Consider the following 25619-nt stretch of genomic DNA (forward strand, 5'->3'; position numbering starts at 1 on the left):
CTCCTTTCCACCAACGCAGGGAATGCTGCTTATGTTATAAATATTGCATTTCTTAAGAATATCTATCGATTTGATTAAAAATAAGACCCTTAAGATGTCGGTATCACCAGCAAATTTTCACACCAGCAAATTTAGGATATAAATGCACTCTACCCTATAAAATATGGCATTAACTTTGCTGCGTTCTCCAGAATTATTTAGCAATTTTATTGCAGTTATTGGCAAATTAGACCAAGCTGGTCCTCCAATCCAGCATGCAATGTCATAAAATTCGTGACAATGACCTGCTGCTCCATAAGAATCATTAACAGTGTTTTCTTGGACGTCTCAAATATTACTGGGAAATTGTATACTGACTTCTTCTGATTTGTAGTATTTTTTATGAACATGATAACGTAATATCTCCGTACATATGCAGCATTCCAGTAAACATTCAGCCAGGAGGCTGCAAAACCATTCCTCATAAGATAAGTGGTTCATTCCATGGAATTGTCAGGTAACCCTTTTCTGAACATCCTCTGATGCAATTGCATCTTCTGTGAATGAGATGAACAGTCTGACACACTACATTCCAGGGCTAATCTAGCATATATCTGGTTTATCTGAAACAAAAAATGACTTCTGTAGATTGTGTCGAGAGTGTGGTGCTGGAAAAGCACAGCAAGTCAGGCAGCATCCGACGATTCTCCTGCTTCTCGGATGCTGCATGACCTGTTTTGCTTTTTCCAGCCCCACACTGTCGACTCTGATTTCCAGCATCTGCACTCCACACTTTCTCTTTCTGTACATTCGGATTCAGTTTTCCTTTTGATAAGTGCTATCATTGCCTTAATTTCCTGAGTTATTTGCTGGCCATGTGTGCGAACCTCAAGCAATCCATCCATTAGGAAACCGTGGTCCTTCTGCACCTTCGTGTTGTACAATCTGTCATCGTTTTGATTGTTGTTTTCTCTTCCTCTTGCCAACTGGTCATCTTGTTCACCAAACCCCACAATCAGTTTTTGTATTATTATTCACACATGTCACGATAATCTTTTAATTTCCTTGTGCCCTCTGAAGACTTAATTCCCCTTTTTTTATATTTGAGAGCTCAGTAAATTTGGCAAACGGAACATGTCCGTCTTCATCCAAGACATATATTGCAAACAGTTGCAATTCCCACATTGGTTCGTCTGGCACACCACTTGTCAACTTTAGGATTACTCCTGCACACCCATTGTCAATTTCAGCTACTCAGCTATTCTCTTGTCCTCTTCAATATTCTAACCCCTTGGTCTTTCATTGTCCACAATTAACTTTGATGTCGCATTTTATTGAATGTCTTCGCAAACCAACACACAGTGCAACCACTGATTCCCCTTTATCCAGCAGAAGTCTCAATTATGATTTCTCTTTCATAAAGCTATGATTTTCTTGAACTTATCCTGTTGCTATTCATTTTAAATAGCTTCGAATATTTTGCTATGACAGTTTCGAAAACAGACATGTGCTATTTCTTGTTTGCTTTGTCAAAATGTTTTGATGAACTTGTTAAATGTGACATCTTGCAATCTAAAGGGCCTTTCCAGCATTGAGGATCATCTGCAACAATAAACTCAAAACGTTAGCTATTTCACTATCATTTTATGTTCGAACGCAGGGATGATGCCACGAGGGGACCGGCAGGTGTTGGCCCCCCGAGCTGTACATTTTAACCCAGTCCTGTTTTTCTGTTACATGTCATTTCCATGCTTTTTTTTCCTTCCTTTCATTTATCGATTCATTACAGTTCCTGGAATGTTGTTGTATTCCCTACCGTGAAACCTCATGTAAATTAAGTATTCTATTCATTTTTGTTTTGTCTCCTTGGTTTTATAGCATGATTTGCCCACATTCATTTTCTGCATTACCGACGTTCACTTTGTCAATTACTTTGTTTTCAAAATAATTGCAGGGATTGGTATTCTCTGATTTAATCTCTGGTGAGCTTCCTATCAAAACCCGATGATTCAAAAGTTAATAATTTTCATATCTTTCATTTCTGCAAATTTTACTATTCTGCCTAACTTTCTGACTTACCATCTGTTTGTCCATAATCACATCCATTTTGCTTAATGTTAATCTTAAACCACAGATAATAGTCCGAACTTGGAATTTTCCGTCATCTTTGGAATGTACCTATTTATGTGATCTGAAATGTCTCCTTACAAATCTGCCACTATATCATGGATAAATTCTCCTCTAAGATTATTTTGCAATTCCCTTCAGCCGGTTCTGCTTTCGTGCCCTCATAATACCCTACGCTAAACAGCAGTTTTCTCTCCCTCAGTTTGAATGTGAATGCAATCACGTTAATGTTGCTAATCACTTGGGGGGGCCTTTACAATGTAATGATGAATTAATCCTACCTCCTTGCACCGCTGAAGGAGGTTCAACATATGTCGAAAACGTGCGATTCGAATGAATTATTCAAACATTTTTTTTACGGAGCTCCATATGTAGGCTGTCTTTGCACATCTCCCTTTCACAGCTTGTTTTTTTTACAGATAATGCCTCCCATAATGATTGTCTGATAATAAAAATTATCAGACAATCTCTCATAACGTTTACCTCTATGCCCTCCCTATCTTATAAACACACAAGGCTGACTCGAACACCACTCCCACAAATAACTTCTTGAATGCTAATTTCTTAACTTTACTTAAAAACCCATTCCACGGACTGCTTTCCTGAAATGGTGGACACTCATCTGCCTTTCATAAAATAAGAACAGCCAGAACATTTCTGGCAGCGTTTGTGACGAGTCAGAGGCAGAGTTTGTTTCCAGTCTAATTGACTCTGTTACACCTCTTTCTGTTCTGCAAATAGCATTATGAGTGGACTTTTGCACTTGTATAGGTGTCTTAGTCTCCCGTCTTTTCTACATCATCTGTACGAATCCAATCCGTATCGTCTTGCAGGAAGGATAGTGGTGAAGGCCAAGAGCAGTTTCATAACCTATTGGCATTGGCATGTGCTGAATATGAGTGTGAACGTCGTTCATGTGAATTCAATCGAATGTACCTGTTGGAATACTTGTTGGAAGGTATCACAAACTGTTGTTTCCACAATGAATGATAGCGAGGACATAAACACATGCATGAGAACCTCATTTGCAGTTGGAGTCAGTTATTATGCAGGTGTATTTGGTTACCGAGACAGTTATGGATAGTCATTGTCACAGAAAGCATTGCAGTATGTTGATATCTAATTTTGGATCAAAATTATGCGGTTTATTGACAGTGTGGTTGCTGGAGATCATGGGGCAGTGCTCATGTGTGAATGGACCAAAGAATATAGATAACTTGACATTTCGTAAGCGTCCGTGTATTTGATGATGTGGTGTATTATTTTATTATGAAACTTCACAAACGATATTTTATAGTGTTATTAATGACATGTCAGCTGAGTAATGATAGACATTGGATATTAATAAGAAGTCAGCAATGGACCAGTACCATGAACTAAGAGTGTGTTTATCTTGGGCCGTTATAATAGTATGAATGTGGCCGTGGCTGAATTTGAATAAATGGAAGAAAAATTTAATTCGAAAGTATTGTCTGACTTTGAGAAAATACGTTGATGGGTGAATAAGAGATCCAATTTAGGTTCTGGGCAGCAGAATCCTTATTAGATTTACTTCAAAGAGTTTGAAGATGGGATCCTAGCGTGGAAAATGACGGAAAATCTCGGATACCTTTGAAGAACTTGGAAGTTATGGTCGCAGGTCAGCTGAGGAATTTTCGAGAGAGGAGTTAGTTTCCATGAACAAGCAGGTCGTCTTGCTGAATTTGTATTAAGTAATCTGATGATTATAACAAGGTCACGAGTAAACCACAGCTTGTGAACAGTCTGGTCAGATGGTTGCATTGGTGGCAATAGATTTTGTTTATTTAGTTTTAAACAATTGTTTACTAGAGCAATAGAAAGTGATGTGCATCTACCGCAGGGCAAGAGTCATCGTTTGGTTGAAAGGCATTCATGATGTGATCATAGAAGATATAGGACGCATAGGATGGGGAAGGAAAGTGAACTGGATTGGTACAATTGAAACGTGAAGTTTATTCAAGGAACAGCTAATGTGTGTCTTGATAATTATGTATCTGTAAGGCAGGGAGGAAGTTGTCGAGCGAGCCAGCCATGTTTCACAAAGTAAATTGAATCTCTTATCAAGAGGAAGAAGAAGGCTTATGTTAAGATGGCAGGTTTAATTTGAAGCACACTAGCTTTCGGAGCGACGCTCCTTCATCAGGTGACGCTCCTGATGAAGGAGCGTCGCTCAGAAAGCTAGTGTGCTTCCAATTAAACCTGTTGGACTATAACCTGGTTTTGTGTGATTTTTAACTTTGTACACCCCAGTCCAACACCAGCATCTCCAAATTATGTTAAGATGAGGCGTGAAGGCTCAATTAGAGCGCTTGAGAGTTAGAAGTTAGACAGGAAAGATCTAAAGAGAGCGCGAGCAAGAGCCAGGAGGGGAAGTGAGAGATCATTGACGGATAGGATCAAGGAAAACCCTGATGCGTTCTGTCGGTACATCAGGAATAAAAAAATGACTAGAGGAAGATTATTACCAGTTAAGAACAGGAGTGAGAAGTTGTGCGTGGAGTTCGAAGAGGTAAGAGAGGCACAAAATGAATATTTTTCATCTGAATTCACACAGGAAAAAGACAACGTTGTCGAGGAGATTATTGAGATACAAGCTATTGGAATAGGTGGGATTGAGTTTCACAAGGTGTTAACAATTCTGGAAAGTGTGAAAATAGATAAATCCTTTGTGCTGAATGGGTTTTCCCCCAGGATTCTTTGAGAAGCTAGAGAGGAGATGGCAGAGCCTTTGACTTTGATCTTTATGCCGTCATTGTGTACAGATGTAGTTCTGGAAGACTGGAGGATTGCAAATGTTGTTCCGTTTTTCAAGAAGTAGCGTATAGACATCTCTGGTAATTATTGACCAGTGAGCCTTGCTTCAGTTGTGCGTAAAGTGTTGGAAAATGTTTGAAGAGCTAAGATTTTTAATCATCCAGACAGGAATAAGCTTGTTAGGGATAGTCAATACGGCTTTGTTAAGGCGGGGACGTGCTTCACAAACCTTATTGAGTTCTTTGAGAAGGTGACCAAACAGTTGGATGAGGGTAAAGCGGTTGATGTGGTGTTTATGGATTTCAGTAAAATGTTTGATAAGGTTCCCCATGGTAGGCTATTGCACACAATAGGAAAGCATGGGGTTGAGTGTGAATTAGCGGTTTGGAAAAGAAAATGGTATGCTGAAAGAAGGCATAGTTTGGTGGCTATGGGAAATGTTCATCCTGGAGTTCAGTTACTACTAGTGCATCGCACGGGTCTGTTTTTTCGCCACTGTTGTTTGTCATTTTTATAAGTGACCTGGAGGAGCGCGTAGGATGATGAGTTAGTAAATTTGCAGATGATCCTAAGGTCGGTCGAATTGTCGATAGTGCTGAAGGAGGGTGTAGATTACATAGGAACATAGATAAGCTGCAGAGCTGGGTTGAGAGGTGTAAAATGGAGTTTGATGAGAAAAAATGTGAAGTGATTCACCTTGGAAGGAGTAACAGGAATGAAGGTTATTGGGTTAATGGCAAGATTCTTGGTAATGTGATGAACAGAGAGATCTCGGTGTTCATGTAGATACATCGCTGAAAGTTGCCAATCAGGGTGATAGGATTGTTACGAAGGCATGTCATGTGTTAGCTTTTATTGCTAGAGGGATTGAGTTTCGGACCATGAGATCATGCTTCATCTGTATAAAACTCTACTGCAGCCGCACTTTGAGTATTGTGTACAATTGTTGTCACTGCATGATAGGACGAATATGAAAGCTTTGGAAAGGCTTAAGAGGAGATTTACTCGGATGTTGCCTGGTCTAGAAGGGAGGACATACAAGGAAAGGCTGATGGACTTCAGGCTGCTTTCCTTAGAGTGAAGATGGTTTAGAGGTGACTTAATTGAAACACATAAGATAATCAGAGGCTTAGATAGGGTGGGGAGTGAGAACATTTTTTTCTCGAATGGTGATGTCTAGCACGAGGGGACATAAGTTGAATTCAGGGGTTATAGATCTAGGAGAGATTTCAGAGGTAGTTTCTTTACTCGGATAGTAGTAAGGGAGTGGAATGCACTGCCTGCAACAGTAGTAGATTCGCCAACTTTAAGGGCATTGGATAGATATATGATCATGGAGTAGTGCAGTTTAGATGGGGTTCAGATTGGTTTCACAGATGGGCGCAACATCGAGGGCTGAAGGGCCTATATTGCGCTATAATGTTCTATGATCTCGGTAAAGAAAATGTGGTCCCTTTCCCTGACAGGAATGTCCTAAAGTTATGAGGTTAAATCAAACACTGAATGGAAAGAAACCCATTTGTGTTTACTGGGGACTCAAGTGATTCTTTGAAAAAACCGTCTAAGTAAAGGAGATATTAAGTGATGCCTTTTACGATCAAGATAGCTGTCAGGTTCGAGGTATTTCGCTCCAGGAGTGATTCTCCCAGAATCACTGTGTGTACGTTATACAACAGCTAGGTACGAATGCTAATTTTTGGAATAAACAAAAGCTTGAAGTTATGGGACTGAAGAATATGATTTCTGCTGCGTAATAGGCGTTAACTGTTCATTTCTACTCCACGATGGGACTTTGACAACAGTGATAGAAAATCACAGTGCGAGGATGGGGAATTGATTTATGTGTGCTACCATCCTGTACAACGGGTTGGCGAGAACTAGGGAAACAGTCTGAGGATTCGAGTTGGACCATTTCGGAGGCATTTAAGGAGACATTTCTTCACCCAAAGTGTGGTGAGCATGTGGAATTCATTACCACAGGAAGTAGTTGATACCAAAATCTTGAATGTGTACAACAGACAGCGTGATATTGCACTTGGAATGAATAGAATCAAATGTTATGGGGAGAAAGCAGGACTGGGCTATTGAGTTGAAAGATCAGCAGAATCATGATGAATGCCGGAGCAGGCTCGAAAGGCCGAATGGCCTCCTCCTGTTAATAACTTCTATGTTGCTACGTTCGATACAGGACAGTTTCTAGTTCAGTAAGGAGCAACCGTGCTCCCTCAAGTATATTAACAAGGCTTCGAGATCCCTTTTGCCTCTGGTGTGCAAACACACTTCTGTTGACTTGTCAAAACTAAAATGACACCAAAATGAAAAGCTTGTTCAAAATTCTCTCCCGACAAATATATAAGATGAAACTGCCTCGTTATCAGGAAATTTTGGCAATAACTCCTTAAACTTTGGAGACATGGCTAAATTTTAGAATAGGAAGATATGTTTTAATAAGTGCACAAAGAATAGAAAGAGGGGTTAAGAAATAAATAGATTTATGGAGGAGTATTACATAACCTCGATTCTTGGAGGCTGGATGGACATTGATTCGTTTTGGGACAGTTTAAATCAGGAATTCTCCAGAGGCAAGTACATGTATGCACATTTCTCATATGATGTGAGCTCGAGGTAATTTTAGAGTGAGATTTGAGTGAAGCTATTAGAGCTTCAGGACAACTAAGGGAATTATGAAGTCGACGGATGGCTTAACATGGCAAAATTTAAGTCACAAAGCAGACAGGTGTTCCAGGATTGGTACTTAGATTTTGTTTAAGACACTGGTAGAAGATTAATTGAAGCCCCAAAGGTAGAAATGGTGATTGGCCAAGAATGCATTCTCAAGATTGTGCAAATTCATGACTTAATGTTTGAACAATAAATTAGCTGAGAGTTAAAGATAGGCAGAAGTTAGATATAAAAACAGGTGGTCTTAACAAGGAAGTCCGGGCCAAACATTTAACGATTGATAACATCATGAGAAGCCTGTATCATTTAAAAATCAGAAGTATTTTCCCTAGGGTAGGGGAGATCAAATCTAGAAGGAATAGGTTTAAGGTGAGAGGGAAAAGATTGTAAAGACACCTGAGGATCAGATGTTTCGTACAGATAGTGGGGTAAATGTGGAATGAACTGCCAGAGGAAGGGGTAGAAATGGAACAGTTACAACACTTTAAAGCGATTGGGAAGACTCAGTAGGAAAAACTGTTTGTAGAATATGGACCAAGTAAAGCAAATAAAGAAGGCGCTTGGTGTACTTTCCTTTGCTGATCAGTGCACTGAGTATAAGAGTTGGGAGGGCATATTGTGGCTGTACAGAACATTGGTTATGCCACTTTTGGAATACTGTATGCAAGTTTGTCTCCTTGCTTTGGGAAGAATGTTCTGAAACTTGAAAGCCTTCAGGAAAGGTTTACAAGAATGTTGTCAAGGTTGAAGAGTTTGAGCGAAGGGAGAGACTGAATAGGTTGGTGCCATTTTCCTTGGAGTGTCGGAGGCTGATGTGTGACCTTATAGAGGTTTATTGAATTATGAGGGACATTGAGAACTAAAATAGACAATGTCTTTTCCTTTGGTTGGGGTAGTTCAAAACTAGAGGGGGTCTGATTGAGCTGAGAGGGAAAAGATATGAAAGGGTCCTTAAGGACAACTTTGACTCTCTCAGGATGGTGCGTTTATGGAAAGGCTGAAAGATGAAGAGGTGGAGGCTGGTAAAAATTACAATACTTAAACTGCATCTGAATGGGTACATGAATAACAATGTTTAGAGGGATATGGGCTAATTTCTGGAAAATGAGATGAGACTAATTTAGGCAATCTGCTTGGCATGGGCAAGTTGGACTGAAGCGATATTTCCTTGTTGTACATCTCAATGACTCTATGACTCTAAATGGAGCAATTACAAATAGTGAAACCAGGTCAGCGTGGATGAATTCGAGCGAATGTTTTTTTTTTCTCTGTTCTTTGGACAATATTAGTCTACCCAGTTTGGAGCTCACCTCAAGGTTAAATATGATGCCAACGTTGAGAGTAGTTTATTTTCGCAACGTGATACCATGATATAATAAAATGATAACTTTTTGTAATGTTTGACAGTAATCGATTCAACAGGGCAGCACAGAAACTTTCTAATCATCTATACACAATACAGTCAATCTTTTTTGTTGTAATTTTAGGAGCATACCCTTCTCGACCAGTCATCAGTCTCCTCTACTCTGAAGAACAGAGAGCAAACGGATTTCTGCAGCTGGTTTGTCTAATCAACAAATTCTATCCTGAAAACATTGCGGTGAAATGGCAGAAGAATGGAAATGCCATAGGTTCTGGCTTTACAACCACATCTCCATTGAAAACAGCGAACAACGACTTTAGCTCTACCAGTTTGCTTAAAGTGCCCCTGCAGGAATGGAGCAGCGGTTCTGTGTACAGTTGTCAAGTTTCCCATTCTGCAACCAGCAGTAACCAGAGAAAGGAAATTCATTCAACAGCCGGTAAAAAAAGTTGAACAATCTCACAAACTCATATTAATAATCATAATCACTTGCATAATAAATATTAGACTAGAAGGAACATTATTATGTTGTCTTATTGCTGAGGATGAAGCATTCTTGAAATAGTTGCAGTGAGTGATATCAATGGCAATTTGTAGTCCAGAGTAATGTTACTCCAAAAGTGATTGGGAATGACCCAGGTACCTAAAACTTGTCTTCAAAAAAAATATAGTGGTGTACAACATCTGATATTATTTTCCTCTGCTCTGTGTAAGTCTTTATCTCAGTCGCAAAAGCTGATGGAAATAAATAGAAGCCTTGTAAGAAGACAGAGGAAAAGAGACAGTGATATAGGCACTATGGCGAAAATAACAGAACGATAGAGGTTAATGTACAATCTCCTGAGATGACGGTTTTAAACAAAGTTCCTTATTCTCGATATTAATTATCTTTATAAAACAAGGTAATTGCACGCTTTAACTAATTTACCAAGTCAATCCAAGGCATCAAAAATAGTTTCGAGAGTGTGTGGTGGTGGAAAAGCACAGCAGGTCATGCAGCATCCGAGGAGCAGGAGAATCGACGTTTCGGTCAGGAGCCCTTCCTCGAATGCTGCATGACCTGCTGTCATTTTCCAACACCACACACTCTCGACTCTGATCTCCAGCATGTGCAGTCCTCACTTTCTCCCATCAAAAATACTTTGTCAATGCCTATACTTCATCAGAAAGGAAACAACTTCAACAATGAGTAATTCTACTGCTAACACTAAGAAGGATTTAGAGTTTTCTGCTGATGTGTGGAACCAAGCATTTGTAGAAAAGATGAATTGGGAGGATGCTGTTCAGACAAATTAAGCGGAGAGACAGAGGAGTCTGATGAAACAGAGACAGAAATTTGTTTTTGGATGGGAGACAACAAACATGCAACGATATGCTTTATTGAAACCTTCCTGATATGGATCGCCAGAAGGACAAGACAAATGTTGTTTTTTCAGACAGTACATCCAATGACGTATCAGGGATAATGATCTCAATAATCATTGTGCTTCAATTTCAGCAACCCTCATGATGTGGTAATTTTTCTCTGTCTCGCCATCTTTATCTTGCTATCTCACGCTCTTTTATTACTGCCAGACTCACTTCGTCTCTGTCTATTGGCTTGTGTCTCTCTGCTAATTCTGACTACTCTCGTTCTGTAACTTGATATTTCTCTTCACTGACCATATGTATATATGTCTTGGTTTCTCTGTTTCTCCCCTTCTCGAAAATGTTTATTCTTTCATGCTCCTGTTTCTGCAGATTTTAATAATTCTTTGTGCATCATTGACTGTAGCTGATTATGCTTCTCTTCTTCCTTGCGCCAATTGGTATTTATGCCTCCATTTTGTCTTCTTTTCCTTGGTACTCTCTGACCATCTTCCGCTCTTTCTGGCTGTCTTTTCTAATCTGTTATCTCTAGATCCCATTTTCTGAGCTTTATGTCTTTATATATATCCATCTGACAATCTCAGTTTACCTATTCCTACATTTGTCTTACTGCATATCTTAATCTGCATTTGTGTGTGCATCATTTTGAACTAGTTTGAATTTTCTTCTCTGCTGATTGTTTCTCTGTTTCTTTCTTTCCTGCTTACGAAATGGATCCACATCAATTCCTTCATTCCTCAAAATGCTTCTCTCGCTTTCCTTTTTGTTTATTACTTTCTTAATTGTATTGGCTTATACAAATTATAAAGCAAATCAACAAAAGTGAATAAAGCAATGACTCTTCAAATTCTTTCTTGCTGTATCTGTGAGAAAGACATTCGCAATTTATCGTACAATCTCTTGGCACTAATTTTGGCATTCTTGTTACAATCCTGGTTACATTATTATTGGAACATGGAAAAGAATTTGAAACTCTGATTTCTCACCAACAGAGATCGCTGTATTACTAAGGGATCCTTTGGTTGAAGAAATCTGGATCAATAAAAATGCCACTCTGGTTTGTGAAGTGCTTTCTACAGTTTCAGCTGGGATAGTCATCTCTTGGATGGTGGATGGAAAGGTACGGAATGGAGGCGTTCAAACTGAAGCAGCTATTGAAAACCAACGTCTGACCATCAGCCGCTTGACTAGCAGCGTGGATGAGTGGCAGAGTGGGGTGGAATACACATGCTCTGTAAAACACAATCAATCATCAACCGCAGTATCAAAACGAACAAGAATGGCAAGAGGTTGGTAACCAGAGATATACATTTATATATGTCATTTTATCAATGACGAAATACTAAAATTGTAATTCTATTACAGTCAAACCAGAGAAGCCACATCTCCGCCTCCTACCTCCAACACCAAACGAGGTTCAAAACGGCACCTCTGCTACTCTCACATGTTTGATAAGAGGATTCTATCCTGACAAAATACGAGTTAACTGGGAGAAAGACGGAGCTTCTGTCAGCGCGAACATCACCATTTTCCCCACTGCTCTGGAACAGGACCTGACCTACAGCACACGGAGCCTTCTCGTTTTACCTGCAGTGGAATGGAAGAGCGGAGCAAAATACACCTGCACTGCCTCGCATCCATCTTCACAGTCCACTGTGAAAAGGGTCATCAGCCAGACGAAAGGTAAGGACAGGGTTTTAGCAACCATTCCCACGTTATCACTTTGTGGTAAATATCAACGCAACATGAAACCATAACCAAACATTCCAAGGTTCCAACAACTTTAAAATGCACAAAACCTCTTGAAATGAAACAATTTTAAAACATTGCACACGGGTTGACAGGAGAAACAATAATATCCCACAAGCACGTTGGCTCAAGCAGTGTGAAGTCTGCTGAATCAAAGAACGGAGAGGGCCCTCTTGTGGCACATTGGCAGTTTCTGTGCACTGGACGAAAAGGCGCACGTTTACTTCCCACCTGCTCCAGAGTGGTGTCTTGATCTATCTGGACAGGTTGATGAGGAAAAGAGGTTAACTAAATATTTATATTGAGAAAAAAGAGTTTCATTGCACGAATAAGTCTTGAAGCCTTTTTTTTGACAATATTGAATGGTGATGAGAGGGAGATTAGGTCTCCATGATTTCGTGTCTTGTTCGCTTCAGTCACTGCTTCACCTTTGAGTCCAGCTTGAGTGGTTGCTGACAAACAACTCAAAGGTACACAGAAATGTAAATATTTCTGAAGAGTAGGACGAAAGCTCATGAATTAATTTGTATACTTCAAAGATTATATTCTTCTGTTCTCTTCCCCCAGAACGTCGCAGGAACTGACAAATAATTTTGCATTTGATGATAATAAGTCATGTGAACTAATGAATTGGCTTTAATTCCGACTGTCTGCTTAGGTACTGGTTTGCACCCGACTGTGTTATGGGCCGGGCAAAAACCCATTCATGTCTTTAAAAAACGAGTCACAATGCTTCAACTTTGGAACACTGATTTCTGGTACACAGGTCTGTGATCAAGGGAATGGATGAACGGGCTGTGACAAACTTCTGGTCATGCACTTGCCGAAAATTAGCGCGTAGGTTTCAGTGGAACAACTGATTTGACAAATGGATGACAGAAAGTCACATACAACAAAGGAAAAGAGCAAAGTTGCACTGAGCAAACACTGCTCATAGATGTGGTAACAAACACTGAGCATGATAACTTCCGTTTGGTGAGCAACCATGCACTAAAATAGCAGGCATTGAGAAGCCCATGCGATAATTTCGGCCTGCTGATGATTCTTTGAAAGTTAAAGTGGAATAGACTTGTATGATTTCCATACAGTCCCTTTGTTCTATCTTTCATCTGAGGAGTCTTTCTGAAAATAAACGTATTTGCACTCCTGCAAAGGGACAAATGCGAGTCTTACATATTTCTTGTGGAATGGGCTGTCTATATTCCATTTCTCCCGCTGATTTACAAAGACTGATCAGTCAATGTGAGATTCCTAAAGGAAACTTGCATACCAATACCGTTTGTATATCAATATGGAAATCCATTTTCCTCTTCACAGTAATGGAAGACATTCACATGAAAATGTGATAGTTTTCAATTCAGAACTGCGATGCAAAGGTGTCATTTTTAAAATCATCTCAGCTATACACGCAAAATTCTGAAATTGTTTGCTTTAATGAGTCATTGTTAAAACTCTAATTTCTGTTTTTAATGCGAGGAGATGGTTTTAGATTATATTACTTCCAGTGTGGAAACAGGCCCTTCGGCCCAACAAGTCCACACCGACCCGCCGAAGCGTAACCCACCCATTCCCCTACATTTACCCCTTTACCTAACACTACGTGCAATTTAGCATGGCCAATTCACCTGACCTGCACATCTTTGGACTGTGGGAGGAAACCGGAGCACCCGGAGGAAACCCACGCAGACACGGGGAGAATGTGCAAATTCCACACAGTCAGTCGCCTGAGTCGGGAATTGAACCCGGGTCTCTGGCGCTGTGAGGCAGCAGTGCTAACCACTGTGCCACCGCGCCGCCCACAGCCGAAATTTCATTCGGATCAGTTTTCCCACAATCCCGTTCACCGTCTATCTATTATTACTGAAAAGCTTTGAAGAAGTAATTATCACCAAGACTCATCAGGTGGACCTGATCTTGTATGTTAAATTGGGCACAATTATTTAATCAAGAATTGAAAATATACCACGACTGAGCTCAGGTTGTCAATCGAAAAATTCATGTTAACAGTCTGCTTGGTTGAATGGAGATTTAGTGGAAGAGATTAACTCTGGATGGCTGAAGACAAGCAAGTATTTAGTCTTAAGAGCTTGGATTGTGAGACAGTAATATTAATCAACTCGGGAGTAATTTCAGCAATATCCTCTTCACCCAAACAACCTCGCAGAGGCACTGGCATAATTGAAGATCTGCATAAGCTTTATAGTATGCATACAAAATAAAATTAGGCCATTAGAGCTGTACAATAGACAAGGAACATGAGTCATCACAAGAGGTATTGGGACTTTCAGAAATAACTAGTAAAGGTACTGATATTTATGGTAATGATACAAGCAGAACATTCAAGAACCTTCTTTTCATTGGTATTTTCCGTTATGCATAAATAATGTAACTACTATTGTATTCAGACCCACGATTTAGCTTGAAGACATCTAAAAGCATGTTTTCCCCGTCTAATGCGTCCCCTTAACGTTATCTCGATTCTGATAACTGATTCTGTTAGTTTTAGCAACTCCCAGTATCAGAGTTGAGCTGCAAAAGACATGTAGTCACAAAATTTTATACTTCCTCACTTCACACTCTTCAAAAATAGTTAATTAAAAGAATGAAAAATGCATGCCCTTGATTGAGAGTGCCCTTGATTGGACTTGAATTATGCAGTAAGTATCCTTTTTTTTACAAATAAAAGGCTCTGCTGACGAATCGGGACAGCAAACTCAGTTTAAAGAATGCAATCAATGAAATGCAAGTTGATACCAAGTAAATGTCTCCAATGGTTGGTCGGTCACAGTGCAAGTAATTTTAGCTGTTGAACAGCAGACACTGATGATGCGTTTTTTGCTCGTCTGGTATTGGATTCTGTCGAACTACGTCCATGTGACAGCAACTATCTTCTGGCATCCGTAATTGCAATAGTTGAAAGTGTGGAGAAAGTGAGGTCTGCTGATGCTGGAGATCAAAGTTGAAACTTTATTGCTGGAACAGCACAGCAGGTCAGGCAGCATCCAGGGAACAGGAGATTCGACGTTTCGGGCACAGGCCCTTCTTCAGGAATGGTTGAAAGTGTGCAGTATTCGAATGGAGACAATAGGTATCAATATACCCAAGGCAGAGCAATTTCCAAATTGTGCAAGAATACATCGCAAATATTACTGAAGTCATATCCATAGCAGTCAGGGCGAATGCAACCAACACGAACAGGAGAGCACAACATGTAATTCACCAAGTCGAAACTATCAACTGTGACAGATCACAGTAAGTAAAATTATTCCCCATCTCCTGAAGTACTTTGGAATTAATATCGATATTGCAGCCTGAAAACATGCATTCCTTTCTCGTTCCAGATGAATGCCATCAGCCAGATATTTCTGTCAACCTACTGAAACCTGCGTTTGAAGAGATTTGGACACAAAAGACAGCGACCATCGTTTGCAAAATCGTTTACAGCCAGTTAGGAAACATCAATGTTGTCTGGCAAGTGAACGGGTCTGAGAGAACTAAAGAAGTCGTGACGGAAAATCCTGATTGGAATGGAAGTAAGTTCACCATTGTGAGCAAACTTAAAATCGTGGCGTCAGAGTGGGACAGCGGTGCCGAATATGTTTGCTTGGTCGAAGACAGTCAATTACCAACACCAGTAAAAGACTCTATCAAGAAGGCAACTGGTAAGTAGGAATAGTACTGCAATAACATCAAAATTGAATCGATTTCAGAAATCTGAAATGAAAAAGTAATGTTCTGTAGAAACTGAGGAGGGCTGGCAGAACCGATTGAGAGAAAAATAGGGTGAACCTTTCTAGTCGACTATGTGTCTTTCCAAAAATAATAGTTAATGTTACTATGAGATGAGCCTGATTCATAAAATTGTCAAATTAAAAAAAATCTGTCAAATCATTAATGCTTTACATTAAATGGTCAGAAGTTAGCATCGGCGAGGTGGATCACTGGTTTGCACTGCTCCCTCCCAGCGCCAAGACCCGCATTCAATTCCAACTTAGGCACCGTCTGTGTGGAATTTTCCCATCCTCATGTCTGCGTCGGTTTACTTCGGGTGCTCGGGTTTTTTTCCCACAGTACAAAGATGTGCAGATTGGGTGGAGGGGTCATATTCACATATGCGCAGTGTGGGTGGATGGGTCATGGGAAAAATAAGGGACGTGAAATGCTGTAGCATTTACAGATATTCGCAAAGTCTTACAGATAGGAAATATTTTATCTATCACATGCATTACTTAACAAAGAAATTGTGACACAGACATAAGATGGTCTCAGTTAAGCAATCATCCTCTCTTTTCAGATGGTCAAATGGGTCCTCCTCAGGTTTATCTCCTGCATCCATCGACTGACGAGATTGACACTGAGAATTCAGCGACTCTGATGTGTCTCGCCACCAGCTTTTACCCAGCTGACATTTACATTGGCTGGATGGCCAATGACACGCTCTTGGATGCCGGGTACCGGACGCACATGGATAGTGAGAAGGGGAATGGTTCCAACTTCGTGACCAGCAGGTTGAGAGTCACAGCGGCGGAATGGAACAGTGACATCACTTACTCCTGCTTAGTGGGACACCCATCCCTCAGCCGGGAGTTAATCAGAAGTATTAATAAGTCTCGTGGTAAACCGACATCAGTTAATGTTTCAGTCGTACTAAGCGACATAGTTAAATCTTGCACGTAACTTGCAGTGATTGACGAACTGTTTTCCGTAGATAGGTTAATGTTGTTATGGCGATAACTATTTAAGCAACCAAACCAATGTATTTTTAATTCATTGCATGCAGCGGTCGCATTTCTGATCAGTGAACATTTTTGTAAAAAGGAGAATGCCCACTATTCTAAATTGTATCTGTTGATAAAGGGTAATTAAGGTTAGAATCGGAATTTCCAGGAAAAGCTTGTCCTGTGATTACAATCGTTCAGAAGATCGTTTGAACGTTCCACACCGCTATGGAAAGAACAGGAAACCGTGTTTAAGTCTGTATGTGGCTCCAATGATTGCAATAAATGCAGAATGAAAGCTCTTTGACTTGCTAATTCTTTATTTACATGCATCGTACTTTCAGAAAGATGATTTAGACCTTGATTGAAGTGTTTGTGATAACCATTTTGTGAAACACCAGCACTGCAGCTTGTTTAAACGTGCAGAACTTTAGACTCGCTCGGGTTCCCTCTGACTAAGCCACAACTAACATAGCCGGTTTTGACAGCACTCTTTCGTTCTCCATTGCTAATTGGATATTGAGATGTGAAGTGAAATGACTGAAGTTGATGTGATGCCAACTTGTTTCGTTCAGCAATAAGGCATCCAAATTGCCCTCGCCTTCATTTATCCCAGTCCTACCAAGTTTTCTACTGCAGTGATGTCCAATTCTAGTCTACAGTTTTCGTGTTGCATCCCTAAGATGATCTATGCTTGAGCCCTCATCCAGAACAGGCTACATCCAATCCCTCACGCATATCATGCAAATTCAGATTCCAATTCGGCACTGTTACCACATAAATCTCTTTCACAATCGTCTGTTTTTTCCTCTGTATATGTCCAATACATCCAAAGACGTGAACACACAATCAAAAAGTGCAGAGTCCAAAATCATAGTCCTATATTGTGGTGACTACTCAGGCTCGTCACTCATCTGAATCAGTGATGTCTTTGGCCATTTCCTGTGGTGACAGTTGTTTATTTTTCTGACTTTACATTCCATTTAAACTGATTTTCTAAACCGATCACTGAACCCAGAAGATGACTGCATTTCTTCTGGTTTAATCTGCTTTCAACAACATCATGTCTTTCACACTGACCGTTGACAACACTCGTAGTCTGCTATATATTTTCCACTCTCTATAGTCTTAAATTGACACAAAAATCAATTACGTGGCATATGAATTCGCAGGAGTTCCCAATCATCCATCACCACTGAACTATTCAATAATGTCCACTCATGCTTCCCTTACAAAATTATTCCTGACGTGTCTAAATTCCTCCACATCCTCTTCCATCACCGTCTCAGTGACCCCTTCCGATTTATTTTCACTAAAATTTCCGCACCCATGCGGTTCTGGCCTCTTTTACATCCAGATTTTTATTGCCATCACTGTGTTCATTGAATGACATTCAGTCATTCAATTTCGTGATTGGCGACACTTACCTTCACTTAACCAGTCTTCCCAAATATTCCGATACGGGATGTCTAATTGCACTCGCAAAGCATTATTAATGCATCACCACAAGACACCATGCTTAGAACCTCATCCATGTGGAAATCGGCACGCTGGCCCTGACTAAAAACATGCAAATTTAAAGTCCAGCTAGACAATGAACATATCCATTTGCTGATTATATCGTTGTTGGAATAGCATTGTGGCGTTTACAACCTGTGCACCAAACAGTCAATGTTTCAATTACCAGTTGGTCTGGCAGCCTCTGTGGAGAGAAAAAAGGAAGAGTAAACGTTTTGTGCGAGTCATCTTCTTTAGAACCAATGAGAAGTGTCAGTCGACCCGAAACGTTAACTCTGATTTCTATCCACAGATGCTGACAGATTGCAGAGCCTTTTGATCAACGTCTGCTTTTTTTCTGATTTACAGGGTGCAGAGATTTTTTTATTTTTATCTAAAGTTTTATGCTAGCATTTTGCACACAATAAGCTGAGACCAGTCGAGTAGTCTGGGGAATTGATTGCCAGGTGTTTGGTGCTTCTGTATTTACGATGTCTCTTCTCCAAAATGACCTACATTTTAAAATGACAGGTAAAACTCTTTAACAAACCTTTTATGGCATTTCGAATCTACAAAGCCCAAATTTCACATTGAGCATTCTGTTCTAAGTTTTTAATAACATATGTGTTCTGAATAGTTTATGGGGGAGGAGTGCTAAGGAGTGTGATTCTGAAATTTCTACATGGTCACGAAGGTGTACACCAATGTGGGGGACCACGTTCAGGTAACCTGCATTGGTGAACAGACGTGCCTGACCCGTTGTTCATGAATGTGATGAGACTTCTTACATTCAGCAGTTGTCGCTATTTCATGACATGAGATACTTATTCTCAGTAGATTGCATATCTGCGTGTGACACTCTGCTTTGCTCTTCAATGTGTCATCTTTCCATGCTGTCGGACGTATCTGTGCGTTTTTAGGTCTGATCAATGTGATGTGATAACTGTTCGTGTTTGATTAGTGATTGGAGAGCTGAACTTCAATTGTTTGTTCTGTGTATCCATAGACGTCTTCTGAATGAGAAAATATCTCTAATGCGGTATGTGGCATCTGTTTGTGCAGTGGCTGTTTCGTTATATAGGAGAAACACAGTGCCACATAGTGTCCCGCTAGTCCATAGTGTTGGAGGTGTCAGTAACTAGAGCAGATTCCTCAGGTCAACCTGTCTATCCATGTTTGACACTACCTGTCAATTGAAGAATGATGCTGCTACTGAAATAGAATCTGTAAATGTATAATCTTGCTTGATTTGACGACAATACAAACTGCTAAGCTTTTGTGTGTGGTATCTCTTCATGTTAAAAAAGAATCTCGTTTATTGCGGGGTCCGCGACTTTAAATACAGGTTAGTTGATGAACTGTGGAAGTGACCATGCTATGTCAGCGATTTGAGCATAGTTTTCAATCAGGCAGAACTGCAAATAACGTTCTGGTGTTGCCTACAATCTACTTCTCAAGATCTCAATCGATATCGACAGTGCTGAAATATCTCCTTGCGATCTGAACCCATTATTTTTCATCATCTGTTCCTCGGTAACTCGATGCGAACTCATTCAACTCATTGAAGTCCTGTTATCAATTGCACATGAATAAATTAAAAATGATTTGCTTTTGAGTTGAGATGGATGCCAGTTTCAGATGTTGCTGAGAGTACACAGTAGATCAGTTCAACCTGACAGTGCAGTGATAGGCTAAAACCCTGGATGTGAGCTTCTAATTCATTCTGTGAAATAGTTCATTCTGTGATAAGTACAGCACTTCATCGCTTATGATTATTTTGAATATGAAATCCCACTGCCTGAAAACATTATGAGCAATGATTTCTCCATGTTAACTATACCTGGTGTGAATTAAAGATTTCTTGATGACGGATATTATACTGGCAGTAATTAAGATTAAATTAATTTGAAGAAAACATGAAGTCAGTCTAAATGGAATATACAAACAATATTTAAGTTGTAGCAATGTTCTTACAAGTGAGTTATTATAATGACCTACATTTGTGCACTCGTTACTCCTAAGCTGTGTCAATGATTGTAAGTACAAAATACTAGATTTCCAGCATTGTGAGTAGCACTTAATTATATGGGTCATGATGAGAATGTAAGGAGGCTCCAAGCTGATACGGACAGCTTGATGTCTGAGCAAGTAGAGAACAGATGGATTAGATTGCGGATTAAGTGCATAGTTCTACTGACTGGCATGACGACTTTCGAAGAGGAATATCTTTGGAAAGCCAGGAGAATGGGAAATGTTGGCGCTAAAAAGCATCTTGAAAACCTGATTAGAATAGTTATTGAAATCTAACAAATGCAAGAAAGTGATGGAGTGCTTAGAAGGATGGTGTAAAGACAATAATCTCACTCTCAAAGTCAATAAAACGAAAGAGTTGATCTTTGCCTTGTGGAAGTGAAGCTGAGGGCACGCCCTGGTCTGCATCAATAATGCTCAGGTGGAATTGGTGCAGAGCGTCAAGTTTTGGAAGTGATGATCATCAACAATCTGTCTGGTCCTCCCATGTCATCTCAATGTTCAAGAAAGCACAACAACGTCTCTACTTCCTCAGGAGTGTTAAGGAAATTTGATATGTCCACAAGGACTCTGACCAATTTTCAGAGGAAGAGAAACAATATTTCTCCACACGTGTAAACTCACGGAACAAATAGACAATTGTAAAACATCACAAGGAGTTATACAAATGTCAAATGGTAGAGAATACTGTGTCCTTCTGAATTGAGAAACATATACAGTAAGCTGTACTGAACAGGCCTTAAATCTTTAAACGAGAATTGACGTCATCTCTCCTATCCCCTTACGTTGCCTTTTTCATGTAATCTTTAATATAAAATTAGCAGCTGATTCCGCATTCAGTTAGCCATTTAATGCCTTTGACTTTTCTGGACAGAACAGTGTAAAATGTAATTCTTTTAGATGGAGTTTATTTAATTGTTATTGGTATCAAGACGCAAGATATTAGTTGCTGATCACCCAATGCGGTTGTCAGCCTCATAAAGCATTTTCCCCCGAACGTGAAAAGCACATTTGTATGGAACATTAATACATTTTGAAGATACATAGATTCACAGATTCATAATAGCACAGAAAAGACCCTTTACTCCATCGAATCTGCACCAACATAACTTACCATTAAATGTGTGCTAATCACAACTGCCTTCACTTGTCCCACATCCTTGAATGTTGTGATATTTGAAATACTTATCCAATTTCTTTTTTCAAAGTTTGTAACGTTTCCAGCCTCCGTTACCTTCCCAGGTGGTGCATTGCAGATTCGCACCACACGCTGAGTGACTAAAGTATTTCTGCTAAATTCACCCTGAACCCTCTGCCCCTTCCCATAAAGTTACTCCCTATTGTTTTTGAACTGGTGCTCCCTATTAGAGACCTTGCCATACCTTTCATAATCTTATACACATCAATCATGGCCCCTTCAGTCTTCTTCGTTTTAACGAGAACGATCCATATCTATCTAGGGTCTCCATTTAGCTCAATTTCTCTGTCCAGTTAACTGTCCAGAAGATTCCTGGTGAATCTTCTGTGTATCCCCTCTAATCCTATCACATCCTTCCTGTCGTGACGTGACCAGAACTGCACATCATACTCCAATTCTTGCCAGACTAACATCATGTACAAGTCCAACATTACTTTCTTATAGTCCATACCACGACAGATGAAAGTAAGTGTCTCATGATACTCCTTCGTCTTATTTCTTCTTCCAAAGTGCACCATCTCGCACTTATCAGGGATAATTACCATGTGCCGCAGGTCTGCCCATTTCAACATCTTATCTATATTTTCAAATAACCTACAAGGATCTTCACTATTGACCATTCAAACAAACGCGGTGTCTTCTGCACATTTGATTCATATCACCCCGACTTTTTTTTAATCTAAATTGCTTATGTATATAACGAACAATAAGGGTCCTCGTACTGATCCTCGTGATGCATCGTTGCACTCAAACCTTTAATTATTCAAACAGCCTTTTACCATTGCACTTTGTGTCCTATTGCTGAGGCAGTTTCTGTACGAGCACGCCAAATTTCCCTCAAGTCTACGTACATTAACCATCTCAATCAATCTCCAGTAAGGGGTCTTTCAAAAAAATTGCTACAATCCACACATAAGTTACATCAACTAAACTCTCGCTGTCCACACACTTTATTGCACTTTCAAAATAGTCTAACCAATATGATAGGCATGACGTCTCTCTGACAAAGCCATGTTTGCTATTCTCTGCCCTCTTTTGCCTGTTCTGACAACTATGCAATCTACTCTGTGATGACAGTCCTATGATAGACCATTAATTCCTTTATTTGAATTCACTCAGTCTGATGACAAATGTGCTTAATATCTCACGATTGCCAGTGCCATGATATTACAGATACTTGACCTGTAATGTTTACTCAACGTGACTAATTTTGCATAAATATTCATCCATTAATTGCAGATAACCCAGAAATAATGGAATACCCAGGAGACTCTGGCAGCGAAGAAAACGAACGAGAAAATGTCGATGGAGATGCCAACAGCTCCTTATCCATCATGACTTTCGTCATCCTGTTTATTCTCAGTATGCTATACAGCACATTTGTAACTGTGCTTAAGGTAATGATGCATTTTTACAGCAGAATGACATTCAGCAAATCTACTGCATTCATAGCTGAGATGCGGTTAAGAGGCACATAATAATGTATATAAATTTCAAACAAATAACTTATCCTGTATAATGAATGATATCAAACTTGGGCGATTAACTGCCATTTTGAATAAATGTCCTCATTATGACTTTTGCGCAGAGGAATGCAAACACACATGATGAAATGTGGACTTAAAGAACAAAAATATGTCAGTAATCAAATAATGCTTAATAGTTAGTGTCGACTCATCAAAGGACAGACAACGGTTTATAAGGAAATAGTTTGTATTTATTTGTACTAAGCTGGACAAGGTGAAATATATTGATACCTGTGGTTATAAAGGTAACTAAATAGATGGAAAGAAGCTCACAAATAATTGTTTCAAATAATTCAAAATCTCCGTGAAGGAATGGGGAAACCATTATTTAATGATGGAGCAGTAGCAGATCACTGCGAAAAGATGGGAAAAAAAACATGGACATGAGAGGCGGCTTTGCGTGTAAACTACAAGATTCGGTGATGACTTTACAGGATAGAAGCAGAAAGGTTTAAAAATCACGCCACACCAGGTTGTAGCCCAAGAGTTTTAGTTGGAAGCATTAGCTTTCGGACCGCTGCTCCTATGAAGGAGCATTGCTTTGAAAGCTCGTATTTCCAAATATACCTGGTGGACTATAAACTAATCTTGTGTGATTTTTAACTTTGTACACTCAGTCCAACACCAGCTCCTTCAAATAATGCAGAAAGCTTGTTTGTCCTGATGGTAGAGAAATACATACACAGAACACACAAGAGGAACTTCAAGACTTTGAGTCTGCACCGACCTAACTACTCTAATCCTACTTTCAGCCATTTGTGTTGAATGTGATGACACTTGAAGTGATCATCCACGTTCACAGTTAAATATTATAACGTTTCTCGCTTTTAGTACACTCCGAGGCAGTGCAATCCAGAAGCCTACCACTGCCCGAGTAAATATTGCATAAAATTCATTCTGACACGCGTTCCAAAGAACAACAAACAAAGAAAATTTACAGCCCAGGGACAGACCCTTCGACCCTGTAAGCCAGAGCCGATCCAAATTTGCTTTCTAATTCTTTATCATCTGTATCCCTCTACTCCCCACCTACTCATGCATTTGTGCAGACGCATCTTGAATGAATCTACGTTGCCTGCCTCTATCACCTCTGCTGGCAAAGTCTTCCAAACGCCCACCACCCTCTGTGTGAAGTACCTACCGCGTGTGACCCCCTTAAACTTTCCACCTCTCACCTTGAAAGTGTGACCTCTCGTTACTGAATCATTCACCCTGGGAAAAAGCTTGTCTCTATCCACCCTGTCTATACCCTTCATGATTTCGTAAACCTCAATTAGGTCCCTCCTCAATCTCTTTTTTTCTAATGAAAATTAACCTGACCTACTCCACCTTTCTTCATAGCTAGCACCTTCCATTCCAGGCAACATCCTGGTTAACCTTCTCTGCACCCTCTCCAAAGCGCTCACATCCTTTTGCTAACTTGGCGATCAGAACTGTACACATGTTTCTAAATGCATCCGAACCAATGTCTTGTACCATTTTAACATGACTTGCCAGCTCTTGCCAGCTCTTATAATCAATACCCCGTCCAATGAAGGCAAGCATACCACATGCCCTCTTGACCACTCTACCCACCTGTGCAGCAACCTTCAGGGTACAATCGACCTGCACTCGCAGATCTCTCTGCCCAACAACCTTTCCCAAGGTTCATTGTATATTTCGCTCTAGAATTGGTCTTGCCCAAATGCATCACCTCACAGTTTTCTGGATTGAAATCCATCTGCCACTTTTCCTCCCAACTCTCCCTTTTCCGTTTATTTTCAAACATGTCCCTTGCTTACTGAATCCTCAACTAAAGGAAACAGCATTTTCACATCTACCCTGTTCATGCCACTTATAGTCACGTACACCTCAATCACGTTCATAATCTGTTTTTTCTGTTGTGAAGAAAGCAATCAGGAGGTATATAGTATCTGTTCACATCGAGAGCTCTCCATTTCTGGTTAATATTCTCCAAACTCCTTCCAGTTCAGAAATATCCTTCATATAGTTTTCTAACAGTACTGCAGACAGTAATTCAGCTGTGGTCTCACCAATATTTTGGTCAGCTTCAACATAACCGTCCTGATCTTACATATATACAATGCATACTGATAAATGCAAGGGTCTGAAATGCCTTCTTGCAATGAAAGTGGCCCTCGACATGCTCACAAATTTGAGTAGGCGACTTCAACATCTCCAACACCCTTTATTTGAAAAAAAAAGAGGTTCATCACATCACTCTCTAATATGTTAGCACTAATTAATACTATTATCCCTCATCCTTCTGTACTTTGTGACCATCATCATCCTTATCACCATTAGATAACGATGACGGAGTTACCAGTTCAACACTTCGGTTTCATGCATCTCAAGTGTTATCTTGTTTCACTGCATTTCTCTCAGAGCTAATCTCAGCCTCCCCGAGTAATTTATCTTTAATAGTAATTCATCATGATCACTGCAACTAGCCAGCATCCATTTGATGTTTTTAGGCATGATTTCATTCCGGTGATTCTGTGCTATGCAGACTCTATGACCAATGTATCCTTCTTGATGTGTGGCCTCTGCAGCCAAACACAAAGTTAAGAATTCAATGTAATAATAACAGAATGTCCAACTCCTTG

General features: G+C 39.9%; 1 gene segment (V, D, J or C); it reads left to right on the forward strand.

Moving 5' to 3' along the window:
• Window positions 1-25619, forward strand: part of LOC122543617 — a 32651-nt gene that overhangs the window by 4267 nt on the left and 2765 nt on the right. Inside the window, 6 exon segments of the C gene segment in view lie at window positions 9051-9365; window positions 11287-11583; window positions 11660-11977; window positions 15385-15705; window positions 16338-16658; window positions 22727-22884. Of these exon segments, the coding sequence occupies window positions 9051-9365; window positions 11287-11583; window positions 11660-11977; window positions 15385-15705; window positions 16338-16658; window positions 22727-22884 (1730 nt within the window).

This window comes from Chiloscyllium plagiosum, chromosome 44 (genome assembly GCF_004010195.1).
Source record: "Chiloscyllium plagiosum isolate BGI_BamShark_2017 chromosome 44, ASM401019v2, whole genome shotgun sequence".
NCBI lineage: Eukaryota > Metazoa > Chordata > Chondrichthyes > Orectolobiformes > Hemiscylliidae > Chiloscyllium > Chiloscyllium plagiosum.